Source organism: Dendrobates tinctorius, unplaced genomic scaffold, assembly GCF_039654945.1.
Source record: "Dendrobates tinctorius isolate UK_male_01 unplaced genomic scaffold, ASM3965494v1 ptg000263l, whole genome shotgun sequence".
Taxonomy (NCBI): Eukaryota; Metazoa; Chordata; class Amphibia; order Anura; family Dendrobatidae; genus Dendrobates; species Dendrobates tinctorius.
The window spans coordinates 7,593,325-7,607,369 of record NW_027361930.1 but is presented as its reverse complement, the minus strand read 5'-3'; the positions used below and the strand labels follow the sequence as shown (position 1 = coordinate 7,607,369).

Genomic DNA, 14,045 nt, shown 5'->3' with positions numbered 1-14,045 from the left:
GAGATTGGAGAGGGGAGAGGTTGGTAAGAGGGAGACCGATCAGAAGAGAGTTAAATAGTCCAGATAAGAATGAATAAGAGAAACAGTAAGCGTTTTTTCAGAGTCGAAAGTGAAAGTAAGAAAGGGTCGAATTCTAGAAATGTTTTTGAGGTGCAGATAACAAGAGCGAGCCAGTGATCGGATGTGGGGGTGAAGTATGACTGAATCTGAATCGAGTATGACCCCAAATCAGCGGGCATGTTGCTGGGGAGTAATGGCAGAACCACACACAGAAATTGCAATGTTGGGCATAGGTAGGTTAGCAGAGGGAGGAGACACAAGGAGTTCAGTTTTTGACGGGTTCAGTTAAGATGAGTTCTCGGTGGTGATCATGTGGACATAGCTCTTGTGCCCACATGAACGCCATGATGTAAGTTGCAAAAATCAATGCCAAATAACTGGCATACATAATATTACTGCAGGACCAGACTGGAGTACATTTGCAGCAAATTTTACAACTTTTTAGGGCAATTTGATTAATTGACCTAAAACATTTGAAAAGCCACATTCACGTAAAAATCAGAAAACTAACCAAAAAACAGATGACAACTTTAAAAATTCACAAATTGTTTGATCAGTTTGTTGCAAATCAAAAGGTCACTAAAGTAGAGGTATTCACTGCAAAAAACTGTGAAAATAGAATGATGAAATCTGGCCTTTAGTGTCTCCGAGTGTGAACAGGCCAGTTCATCACAGTCATATTGTGTGACCCTGGATCAGGGACTAGTCTCTGCACTATGTCCTGGGCGTGTGCTCTAGAACCAAATCTGCAGTGATTTCTGGGGAACATTTCCTCCTTCCTCTCCGTTCTTTTTGCTGATAGATTTTTATTTTCTTGTGAGCAATTTCTAATTTTCTTTCAAGGTCCCAAATTTTTCTTTTGATTTCAGCGGGTGATGGTAGGCAGTAACTGTGGTCTCCAAGAAAAGAGTTTTTCAGTATGGCTGCAGCAGATCCACGTGGAAGCTTTTCTTCTGGCTTCGTAATGGTAGCTTGTTTAAAAGCTATCTGCAAAAACATATACAAAAAATTTGAGACTTGCCATCCAAATATCACCACAGACTGCTATAAACCTCCTTGATGCATTTGAACGTTAAAGGGCTTGTCTCAAGGACACAATAAAGACCTGCATGTATATTACAGCACGCAGAGCGATTTACCGTATTTTTCGGACTATAAGATGTACCGGACTATAAGACGCACCCAGGTGGAAAATAGGGGAAAAATATGTTTGAACCAAAAAAGTGGTAAAATATTTAATAACATAAATAACATACTATTATATGTGGGGTTACTAATTATATATATATATATATATATATATATATATGTATAATGTTGGAAGCTACAGGTTGAAGATGGTGCTGTGGGACTAGTGTGGTGTCTGTAAAGTACTATATGAAGACGCTGGAGGGTGAGTATAAGAATGGGGGCACAGGGCTTATTTTTCAGTGCTTGAGCGGTGCTTTAAATATAACACTGGAGTACTGATTTAAGATCCCATGGGAGAACCATAACTCCTAGCATATCTTGCAGATCCTATGGCATGCTGGGAGTTATAGTTCACCACAGGATGTCAGTGATTTTTATGTGCTGCAATTACTACCCTTATAATTCATTCTTGTACAGGCTGCTGCTCACTGTGCTCAGTGCAGGTCCTGCAGCTAGGAAGCCACGCTGTGCTGAGGTAATGCAGCATCCCATGGCCGCACAGAGCCCTCATGTCCTCACCACAGGTCATGCAAGAGGATGCTGCACTGTTTGTAGTGCGGTGTCTGCAGGACCTGTGATGACATCATGAAGAGGCAGGGCTTTTGAGGTCATGTGATGCTCCAGCCCGCCCTCTTCATGACCTCACCACAGGTCCTCCACAGGAGCATTCCACATCACATCAGCACAGCCCTGGCTTTGCTGCCTGTCAGGTATGTGGCTATCCCTCCTGCTGCACTCCGCTCCTGCCCCCTCCACCACCAGATACAGTTCTCCCCAGCTGCTGCAGGAATCGGCACTGGGGAAACCATGTTGGTCTGTCCTTTGCTGCTCCCCACTCACTGCTCAGCTGACAGGAGAGCGGGGAACTGGCTCATGAATATTCACTTCACTTTAAGTATCGGGACCACCTGGTTTCCCAAGCGGCTGGATTGCTGCAGCAGACAACATTTTCCTGCCTCCTGTGATCCCAGTGCGGTCTAACTCCACCGCTGCCCCCTCCCCACATGCTACATTCCGACCATAAGACGCACCCACACTTTCCTCCCAAATTTGAAGGCAAAAAAGTGCATCTTATGGTCAGAAAAATGGTTGCATAGCTGAACCTTAGTACAAAATGACGTACCTGTAGGTCAGCACTGGGGTGATTGTGTCCCTCCACATTGGGTATACTGGCTAACACTAGTGGCACGAGATAATTTCTGATTGCTGTTGCATTGAAAGGAGTACTGCCATCTACAAGATACTATCCCAATATGTAGAAGGTGTAATAATTATTTCAGCAAATACCTCTTATAGAAATGTAGTACAGTTCACCGATTCACCAAGTCGCTCACGCAATGTGCAGGACATTGCAGTAACTTAGGTATATCATCCTGGTATACACTCCCCCAATTCATGTATATGGCCCACATCCATGTACAGGTGCTTCTCACAAAATTAGAATATCATCAAAAAGTTTATTTCCGTTCTTCAATACAAAAAGTGAAACTCATATTATATGGAGTCATTACAAACAGAATTTCAAGTGTTAATTTCTGTTAATGTTGATGATTATGGCTTACAGCCAATGAAAACTCCAAAGTCAGTATCTTAGTTAATTAGAATTAACAAAAAACACCTGCAAAGGATTCCCAAGCATTTTAAAAGGTCCCTTAGTCTGTTTCAGTAGGCTCCACAATCATGGGGAAGACTGCTGACTTCACAGATGTCCAAAAGGCAGTCATTGACACACTCCACAAGGAGGGTAAGTCACAAAAGGTCATTGCTAAAGAAGCTGGCTGTTCACAGCGTACAGTATCCAAGCATAATAATGGAAAGTTAAGTGGGAGGAAAAAGTCTGGTAGAAAAAGGTGCACAAGCAACCGGGATAACCGCAGCCTTGAAAGGATTGTTAAGGAAAGGCCATTCAGACATTTGAGGGAGATTCACAAGGAGTGGACTGCGGCTGAAGTCATTACTTCAAGAGCCACCACACACAGACGTATCCAGGACATGGGCTACAAGTGTCATATCCCTTGTGTCAAGCCACTCTTGACCAATAGACAACGTCAGAAGTGTCTTACCTGGGCCAAGGAGAAAAAGTCTGTTGCTCAGTGGTCCAAGGTGTTGCTTTCAGATGAAAGTAAATTTTGGATTTAATTTGGAAATCCAGGTCCCAGAGTCTGGAGGAAGAGTGGAGATGCATACTCCAAGCTGCTTGAGGTCTATTGTGAAGTATCCGCAATCAGTGATTGTTTGGGGAGCCATGTCATCTGCTGGTGTAGGTCCACTGTGTTTTATCAAGACCAAAGTCAGCACAGCTGTCTACCAAGAAATTTTAAAGCACTTCATGCTTCCCTCTGCCGACAAGCTTTTTTTCCTGTCCACATTGCCAAAAGTACCAATACCTGGTTTAAAAACAATAGTATCACTGTGCTTGATTGGCCAGCAAACTATGGTGTATGTCAAGAGGAAATGAGAGACACCAGACCCAACAATGCAGACGAGCTCAAGGCTGCTATCAAAGCAACCTGGGCTTCCATAACATCTCAGCAGTGCCACACCGCAATGATGCAGTAATTGATGCCCCGATCAAGTATTGAGTGGATTTACTGAACATACATTTCAGTAGGCCAACAGTTCAGATTTTAAAATTATTTTTAAGCTGGTGTTATAAAGTATTCTAATTTACTGAGATAATGACTTTTGGGCTTTCATTGGCTGTAAGCCATAATCATCAACATTAACAGAAATAAACACTTGAAATAGATCATTCTGTTTGTAATGACTCTATATAATATACGAGTTTCATTTTTTTATTGAAGAACTGAAATAAATTAAATGTTTGATATTCTAATTTTGTGAGAAGCACCTGTATATGCCCCTCCCCGGCACCGCTGGTCAACACATAGAAAGAAAAAAAAAAAAACACAAACGCTGCTACTCACCTTCCTTCCTCTCCACCTAGGCACTGCATCGTCTTCTGAAGCTGGCAGCCAACTTCAGCGTCCAAGTGACGGGGGCCACACAACGTCACTGCCATGTGCCCAGTTGCGTGTACATCGACATCAGCTGCTGGCATCTGATTGGCCAGCAGTGTGTATTGCGTCACACGGACCTGGAAAGTTCAAGCGCTCCAATACACTTCAGCTGGATCTGTGTCTGAGGACACAGATCCAGCTGAAGGGCTGGCGTCGCTGGCCTCCTCACCCGCCAACCCTTGTCCAGTGATGCGGAACGGCGATGGCGCTCGTGCCCACAGGGAGGGAGTGCCACAGATTCGCCACCGCTGGTATATACGATGTTTGCATTGCATTTTTTTTTTAGTGAGAATTTTGATTATTTTTTATGTCTATAGCATTTACCATAATGGTCACCTTTGTATTTTGATAGACTGGACATTCACGAATACAGCAATACCAACTGTTAATTTTTTTGATTTGAATTTATTTATAATGGTGGAGGAGGGTAGCTCAATTTTTTTTTTTTAATTTTACTTCCTTTGATACATTCTTTTTCTACTATAACCCCTAAGTATAGCGAACATAATCGCGGTAAAATCGCGCTGAAAAAAACGCGCGATTTCTGGGAAGGAGTCCGGTTTTCAGTGGCCGGATTTAAACGCTACGTGGGCACATAGCCTAAAGCGAATTGTGAGAGAGGATCACAAGACCACGGCTTCAAAAATCACTGCTGAGCTCAATGAACTAAATAGCTAAAGAAGACTCAGGTCTTCAAAAATTCATTTTTAAACAGCAAACAAAAAGGCAGCAACACTTACCTACCCAGGTCTAGGAACAAATGCACTGCAGGGTGCAGCCAGCCCATAAAGCAAGATGTTAGCAACACAGGTGCAAAATACCAGATTAACAGCCACTCTCCACCTACCCATTTCTGGTGGGGGTGACTGCCCAGTATACAATTGCACAATAAGGGTCCGCATAGGGTGCTGTTCACATAAGGGAACTGCATAGAGTTTGGTTCACAGCCTATTAGTCACGCCCCTACTATTCGATTAGGCGGGCTGGCCAGCACACCCTCAATGCATCCCAGTCTAAACACTGAGGTATTAGCTGATATTTTGGCCAAAATACATGAGCCCGTAAACTGCGCCAAAGTTCCCCACGCTTACGGGTCCCTACACTAAACTAAATAGCTAAGCCACTAAAGACGACTCAGGTCTTCAAATATTCATTTTTAAACAGCAAACAAAAAGGCAGCAAAATGAATTTTTGAAGACCTGAGTCTTCTTTAGTGGCTTAGCTATTTAGTTTAGTGTAGGGACTACACAGTTCACAGCTGTCTCAGTTTAGTCTCACCTGTAAATTACGAGATAGAGACGGGAAAACTGGTAAAATAGTGGCCAGAAAGTGTTTTCCGGGTCATCTTACAGCAGCACATGAATGGGTTAATGAGATTTCATCTGCCCTGATACAAGATATACATTGATTAGCAATAACTAGCTAAATATTTTCAGCGCCCAATATATAATATAAGCTAGGACAGCACCACAAGGGGGATAATTATATTGGACAGACGTTCACATCTCTCTTAGGCTAGTTTCACATTAGCGTTTTTTTGCGCAGCGCATCGGGCGCATAAAAAACGCAAAGAAAAACGCAAAACAAACGCGCGTTTTTTTAACGTCATGCGCACGCTGATGTGTAAAAAAAACGCAGCGTTGTTTGCGTTTTACATGCGTTTTTTGCATGCGTTGGCGGTTTTTATGCGCATGCGTTTTTAAGTGTGACGTTTTTTCCATTGTCTAGAGAACATTCTAGACTTGTTTAACTCAAAAACGCATGCGCAAAAAAACGCAAGCGTGCGCAAGACCATGCGCACGCATGCGTTCCCATAGGCTCCAATGTGGTGTTTTTGCGCATTCCGTGCGCAAGTGTGCGCATGCGTTTTTTTGACGAGACAGGGCGGAACCAAAAATGCAACATGTTGCGTCTGGCGCACCTGGCGCAAAAGACAAAAAAACGCATGCGCACGAAAACGCAAGTATGCGCAAGACCATGCGCACGTCATGTTAAGTATAGGTGCGCAGTGCGCATGCGCACGGGTGCGCACGATGCGCTGCGCACAAAAGTGCTAATGTGAAACCAGCCTTACAGCTCTCTGTACATGGGGGTTGCTGTATCCCTAGGGCTATACATCCAGACTTCAGGTTGTATACTGAACTTTTGTCCAGTTCCTCGGCCTTATGTCATGCTCTTACCAATAACCCTCCTGATGTCACCCAATAGCTAGGAATATTTGCAAGTGTAATACGTGTGCTATGGGCTATTTTGCCTTTTATCTCGGGTAGAGGAGGATGTGGAGATAGCAGTAGATTCCAGGACTGGCTGGAGATATAATTTATGTGTCTCCTCTACCCGATTTCACACACACAGATTTCTCTGCTGCCTCTCAAAATGAGTATACCAACATGGCCGCCAGTGATTCTCCGCTGCCCATCCAAATAAGTATGCCAAGATGGCCACCACTGTATTCTCTGCTGTCTATCCAAAGATGGCAGAAGTCGTGTGCTCTGCTGTCCATCCAAAGTTGGTATACCAAGATGGCAGCTGAGCATTGTCTGCTGGCCATCCAAATAGGTATACCAAGATATGGCCACTGCTGACTTTTCCGCTATTCATCCAGGGATGGTATACAGAGATATTGGTATACTATGCTGAAGCTGAGTTTTCTTCTTTATGAACAGGGTATGTATACAAAGAAGGCCTCATGGGGTAAAACTGAGTAGGAGCATACCTGCCAGATATCAGAACCACGATCAGCACCATGGTATCGGTTAGGTGGTTTCCTAGGAGAATTATGCACTGGTTATTGAGCTGTTATTGTGCAGTCTTCCTTTTTGTATTTTATAGTTTTTTTTCCTTTTTCTTGCAGATGTCTAGTCCTATCTCACATGGGTAGAGGAAAACTAAGCTTTATGGGGCTGATTTGTTAAGACTGGGGCTATGCACGCCAGTCAATGCACTGACTCACAGGAGTAAGATGCGCCTAATTCATTAAGTGGTGCATGCCATATTATACATCTTTATTATCTTACTGCACATCATTTCATTTCTATACAGGATGCAGCCAGATTTGTTAATGATGGCCAGGGAAACTAGGGGGTCTTTCCCTGCGGGGTGCACTGATATTTGCGTTGGGCAGCCCCCCTAATCTAATAGTATAGGCATGTGTAGGCCAGACACTGTGCACTATATCTGCATGACTGGTGCCCGAAACAAGCCTTATTTGTGTGCAATTCTAATAATAGGCAAACCACCCCCTCCATGGCTTGGTAGGTGTGCGAGTGGTAGTGTCATCAGTATTTTGCACTTATGCTGCCTTCGCTTTTATCATGGGGACTGCTGCATCCTGTAGTGCATTAGCTTTAAGACCTGGTGTTGGTAAATATGTTGTCTTTTTTTCTCCTATGGTTTTTTTTTCTTCATTTTATGTCTTTTTGCTGTGCTTTTGACAAAGCAGGAACTATGTTCACCCAGGAAAATAGAGTCTGAATACAGAAATCTTTCAGATTACAGCATGAATAGGAAAACTAGAGCTGGATGTGATATCTACCACGGAGAAGGCCAAGAACGACTACTTCTGTTCTCTCAACAAATCCAGGAGTCCAACAGCGATCGGAGGCCTCTCCATCAACTCGGAAAAAGTCTTCCCTCCTATCCCTCTAAATCCAAGCATCCTGAGGAAGATCAAAAATGAACAGGTAGAGGCAATTTTAGTGCTTTCCATACTGAGTCAGAAGGGCTTGGTTTCCACTCACATTAAGTCTCTCAAGAGGAAGATACTAGAGAGTGCCAAATCACAAAGATCTTCTCCTAAAAAGAAGGTATCATCGAGATCCAGTTCAGTTACAACTTGCGGCTTGAAGACTGAACATCAGGTCGTAATAGATAGCGGTCTGCCTGAAGAAGTCATTAATACCCTGTTGGCTTCTAGAACACCAACTACCATTAAGGTTTACTCCTGGGAAGATGTAACTGAAGGAAAAAGTAAACTTCAAGAAGGATATCAGAAGGGTCTAAAGACAAATACCTTGAAGTTTCATTTTACGGCTGTAAACTCACATTCACTCAGATTTTGCAAAGTTCTGAACATCAAAATTCTTCAGAGATATAAAGATGAGGCTATCGTATTATAGCCCCCTATCTTTTAGAGACTTTTCTCATTTTGTCTCATATCATTCTTCGTTTGAACCATTACAAAATTTCAGTCTTAAACTGCTGATTTGACACCAATTTTGATAGTTACCACTTTGTTCAAAAGAATCAGTCAACTGTGAGCCCTTTCATTCAAATAACTAACTAAAGATTCTTCCTGATTGTGTGGTTCTAGGGACTTGTACATACAGTGTCAAACCTAACCAGAAAATTTACCTGCTTTTTCTACCTCCTACTTTGGACTCTGATTCAGACAATTTTATTCCTCATCTGGATGTGAAAACGTCTCTTTTAGAATATCATAATAGAAAAGAATTCATCCATTGAGATGCTCAGATGCTCTTTTTCTACCGTTCTAGTAAGCAACTACGGGGGAACCAGGCTAGTAAAGTCTCACTATCTAGGTGGTTTAAGACTGTGATCATAGATTGGCTACTCTTCACAAGGTCAGGAGTCTCCCCTCAACTTCAGAGCTCATTCTACCAGATCAAAAGCTACAGCCTGGATGGAGAAGTCTCGTACCTCTGGATCAGATCTGCAGAGCTGCTACCTGGGCCTTATTTTCTACGTTCATCTAGCATTCAACCATACATGCTAGACGTGCTTTCATCTGAGGGTTCGGCCTTTAGAAAATCAATGCTTATGGAAATGGTTAACAATTAATACCTCTCTTTTTGTTTTTGCATTGTTACTTAACTCCCATTCCTGTGCTGCTGCAGAACAAACATGAAGTGAAAAATGTATTACCTGAAATTTAAATTTCCCATAGACTGTAGGCAGCACAATATTCTCCCCATTACATTTTTTATCCGTTATTGTGGTTCTATCCTAGCTTATATTGTGTAGTAGGTAGTCTAATTATTACTAGTCAAAATGTATCCTCTATCTGGGCAGATTAAGTGTCTACGGTCTAAGCTGTCTTCAGACTCCAGGAAATGAAAATTTCAGGTAATACATTTTCCACATCTCTCACACACCTATCCTATGATTTTGCAAGTTTTCCCACCTACATGAATGTAGAGGTCTGTAATTTTTAACTTCAACTGTTAGAGACAGAAACTAAGGGCCCCGTCACACATAGCGACTCACCAGCGATCCCGACAACGATATCAACATGGTGGTGAGTCGCTACATGATCGCTGTTGAGCTGTCACACAGACAGCTTCACCAGTGATCAGGACCAGCGACACCGAGCGCGCGGCGTTGCTGTGTACTTTAGTTACCAGCGCGCTGATGCAGGGAGCTGGTAACTAAAGTACACATTGGGTTTCTAAGGGGCGCGCCCCCTTCGAAACCCGATGTGTACCTTAGTTACCAGCTCCTGATCGCTGTACCTTAGTTACCAGCTCCTGATCGCTGATCACAGAGCAGTGCTTAGAAACCCTGCGTTAACCTTAGTTACCAGTTGATCGCTGGTCTCCCGCCTGTCACACGCAGTGATGCGTGCTGGCCAGCGGGAGACCAGCGACCCAAAAAATGTCCAGGGCTTTCCTACAGCGATCAGCGATACACGGCAGGGGGGCCGGTCGCTGATCGCTGTCACACACAGCGATCTCTCTGGTGAGATCGCTGTTATGTCACAAAACTTGTGACTCAGCAGCAATCTCGCTAGCGAGATCGCTATGTGTGACGGGGCCCTAAGAAAAGAGATCAAGAAAATCATATTGTAGGATTTTTAAATAATTAAATTGCATTTTATTGCATGAAATAAGTATTTGATCACCTACCAACGAGCAAGAATTCTGGCTCTTACAGACCTGTTAGTTTTTCTTTAAGAAGCCTTCTTACTCTGCACTCATTACCTGTATTAACTGCACCTGTTTGAACTTGTTACCTGTATAAAAGACACGTTTCACACACTCAATCACACTCCAACCTCTCCACCATGACCAAGATCAAAGAGCTGTCTAAGGACACCAAGAAACAAAATTGTAGACCAGCACAAGGCTGGGATGAGCTACAGGAAAATAGGAGAGCAGCTTAGTGAGAAGGCAACAACTGTTGGCACAATTATTAGAAAATGGAAGAAACACAATGACTTATCAATTTTCCTTGTTCTGGGACTCCATGCAAGATCTCGCCTCATGGGGTAAGGATAATTCTGAGAAATGTCAAAAACTACATGGGAGGACTTGGTCAATGAAGAGAAATGGGACCACAGTCTCAAAAAAAATACCATTAGTAACAGGGTTGGCTCCAGGTTTTCGTGGTCCCTGGGCGAAAGACTCTCAGTGGGCCCCTTTAACACATACCACAAGTCATGATGCACAGATACGGCAGAGAAAGAGATATAATACAATGCCAAAGATTTAACTTACTTCTTACATTACATGAGTGATATCTATTGTAAATTCTACAATAGCTTAGAAACCGGACAGTGTAGTCCTCTATACAGTATTATGGGCACCACATAGTGCTCCATACAGAATATAAAGAGTCCCATATACTGCTCCATACTATGTATGTATTATGGGCACCACATAGTTCACCATGCAGAATAATGAGCCCCATATATTGCTTCATACAGTATAATGAACCCCCCATATAATGCTCCATAAAGAATAATGAGCCCCATACAGTATAATGAACACCATATAATGCTCCATACATTATAGTGAGCCCCATATATTTCTCCATACATAATGAGCCCCATATATTGCTCCACACAGAATAATGCACTCCATACATTTATTTTACTCATTTATATAGCGCCATTAATTCCACAGTGCTTTACAGACATTATTGGCACTGACCCAGATGGGGCTCACAATGTACATTACCTATCAGTATATGTTTGGAATGTGGGAGGAAACCAGAAAACCCAGAGGAAACCCACGCAAACACGGGGAGAACATACAAACTCCTTACAGATGTTGTCTTTGGTGGGATTTGAACCCAGGACCCCAGCGCTGCAAGGCTGCAGTGCTAACCACTGAGCCACCGTGCCACACTAATAAACCCCATATATTGCTCTATACAGAATAATAGGCCCCATATATTGCTCTATACATTAAAAAAAAAAAAAATGAAATACCTCTCCTCGCTGGCCGCAGGTCCAGACTCCTCAGCATCGCCGTCTTCCGGCTCTCTGCACTGTGACTGTTCAGAGCAGAGGGCGTACACTAGTCACGTCATCACGCCCTCTGACCTGAAACGTCACAGAAGACATGGAAGAGTCAGAAGACGCCGCAGCAGCAGAGGAACAGGAAGAGGTAAGTACTGCAAGAAGGTGACCTATATAAGCCAAGAAAGAGTGGTATAAGGAAATAGCTATATATGAATACTAGAAAGCCTATAAAAAATTATATAGCCAAGATGTAGTAAAAATGTATAGCAGGTGAATGTAGAAGGTATTGGGTTCCGTGGAAAAGGTCCCATGTGATATCTAAAGCCTGATACGCATATGTCTACAAGATTAGTCAAAGTACAAATACGCATACACTGTGTTCCAAATTATTATGCCAAAAATATTTCCTCATATTATCTCTAAATTACCTATATGAATTGCAGTCATTGTTATTTTCCAGTCATCTAATATTCTAGTATAATTGCAATGTTTTTGAACAAACTGCCTATGAAAAACAGTATATTTTTAAAAATAAGAAACACTCAAAATGCATGTTCCAAATTATTATGCACAGCAGAGTTTTCAACCTTTTTATTTTGAACAAAAAAAATGGTCAATTGTGAAATTATAAGCATTATCAGCTTATTACAAAATGAAATCAGTTTTCAAGTCAAAACTTTATTCTAGGTGATGTTACATTTGCACATAGGACCCCTTGTTAGAAAGAAGCTTCTGAACTCTCTCGTCCATTGAATTTGTCAGTTTTTGGATGGTTTGTGCTTCAATTGTTTTGCATGTGGACACAATACCCTCCCAGAGCTGTTGCTTAGATGTGAACTGCCTCCCGCCATCATAGACACTCCTTTTGATGATGCTCCAGAGGTTCTCAATGGGGTTGAGGTCAGGGGAAGATGGTGGCCACACCATAAGTTTGTCCTCCCATAGCAGCCAGAGATGCAGATGTGTTATTTGCAGCATGAGACGGTGCATTATCATGCATGAAATTGATCTTGCTGCAGAAAGCACGGTTCTTCCTCTTGAACCATGGCAGGAAGTGCTGTTTTAGAGACTCCACATAGATTATGGAGTTCATCTTTACCCCTTCAGGGATCCTAAAGGGGCCCACAATCTCTCTCCCCATGATTCCAGCCCAAAACATTACTCCACCTCCTCCTTGTTGGCGCCTTAGCCGTGTTTTCATGGGGTGTCCATCAACCAGCCATCCTCCACTCCATCCATCTGGACCATCGAGCGTTGCACGGCACTCATCGGTGAACAAAACAGTTTGGAAGTCAGTCTTCATGTATCGTTTGGCTCACTGGAGCCGTTTCTGCTTGTGTGCAGTGGATAGAGGTGGTCGACAGGATGGCTTACGCACAGCTGCAAACCTCTGAAGGACCCTGCATCTTGTTGTTCGGGGGGACGTTGGAGGCACCAGCAGCTTCAAAAACTTGTCTGCTGCTATGACAAGGCATTTTTGCAGCTGCTCTTTTAACCTGACGCAATTGCCTGTTGGAAAGAGTCCTCAATTTTTCCTTATCAGCACGCACATGTGTGTGCTGGGAATCAGCTACATACTTCTTGACTGTGCGATGATCACGATGAAGTGTCTTGGCAATGTTGATTGTAGTCATGCCTTGACCTAAATACTCCACAATTTGTTGCTTCTCAGCAGCCGACACATCCTTTTTCTTTCCCATTTTGGCAAAAAATGTAGGCTGCTTAATAATCTGGAACAGCCTTCTTAAGTAGTCTTGCCTTTATTTGGACACACCTGCCAAACTAATTTGCACAGGTATCTGCAATTGCTTTCAGTGATATAAAGAGCCCTGACACACATCACCATCAATGAGTTTAAATGACAAACAAAAAAATTCTAACCTTATCACTCCTAAACTCTTTTTGCATAATAATTTGGAACACAGTTTACATAGAGTAGAAATAGACAAAAGAACACCTGTGCTCATCTCCTCCTGCTGCTGGGCTGGCACCTAATCCTAACACGTGTTTCGGCACGTGGTCTTCGTCAGGGGATGCAAGTACCGGGGCCCTAATCAAGCGGGGGGGGGGGGGGGGCCTCTCACGGGCAATGGCATCGGGCCCCCATAGTGCGCTGGTGTCCCCAACGGCAAGTGGGCCTTGCCTGCTCAGGGCCTCAGCACTTTCCTGGGAGAGCTGGGTGCTGACACTGGCCCTTGATTAATCACACACTACACCGTCATGGATTAAAATCCTGTAGGGCATGCAAGGTTCCCCTGCTCACGCCAGCACATGTTCAGGCCCGTTTGAAGTTTGCCAATGACCATCAGGATGATCCAGAATAGGCATGGTAGAAGGTCATGTCAGGTAAGACCAAAATAGAACATTTTTGGTATCAACTCCACTCGCCGTGTTTGGATGAAGAAAAAGGAGGAGTATAACACAAGAACAACGTCCCAAATAGGAAGCATGGTGGTAGAAACGTCATATTTTGGGGGTGCTTTTCTGGAAAGGGAACTGGACAAGTGCACCTTATAGAAGGGAGAATGTATGGGGTCATGTATTGCAGAATTTTGGCCAACAACCTCCTT

General features: G+C 43.2%; 1 protein-coding gene across 1 annotated transcript in view; it reads right to left on the bottom strand.

The window, feature by feature from the left end:
* Window positions 1–275: 275 nt before the first annotated feature.
* The window catches only part of LOC141069423 (THAP domain-containing protein 2-like), a 33,168-nt gene continuing 19,398 nt past the window's right edge, over window positions 276–14,045 (bottom strand). The window contains exon 3 of the mRNA XM_073558947.1: window positions 276–1,047. Coding sequence (XP_073415048.1) covers window positions 775–1,047 — 273 coding nt within the window. The 3' untranslated portion in view covers window positions 276–774. The remainder of the gene's footprint in view (window positions 1,048–14,045) is intronic.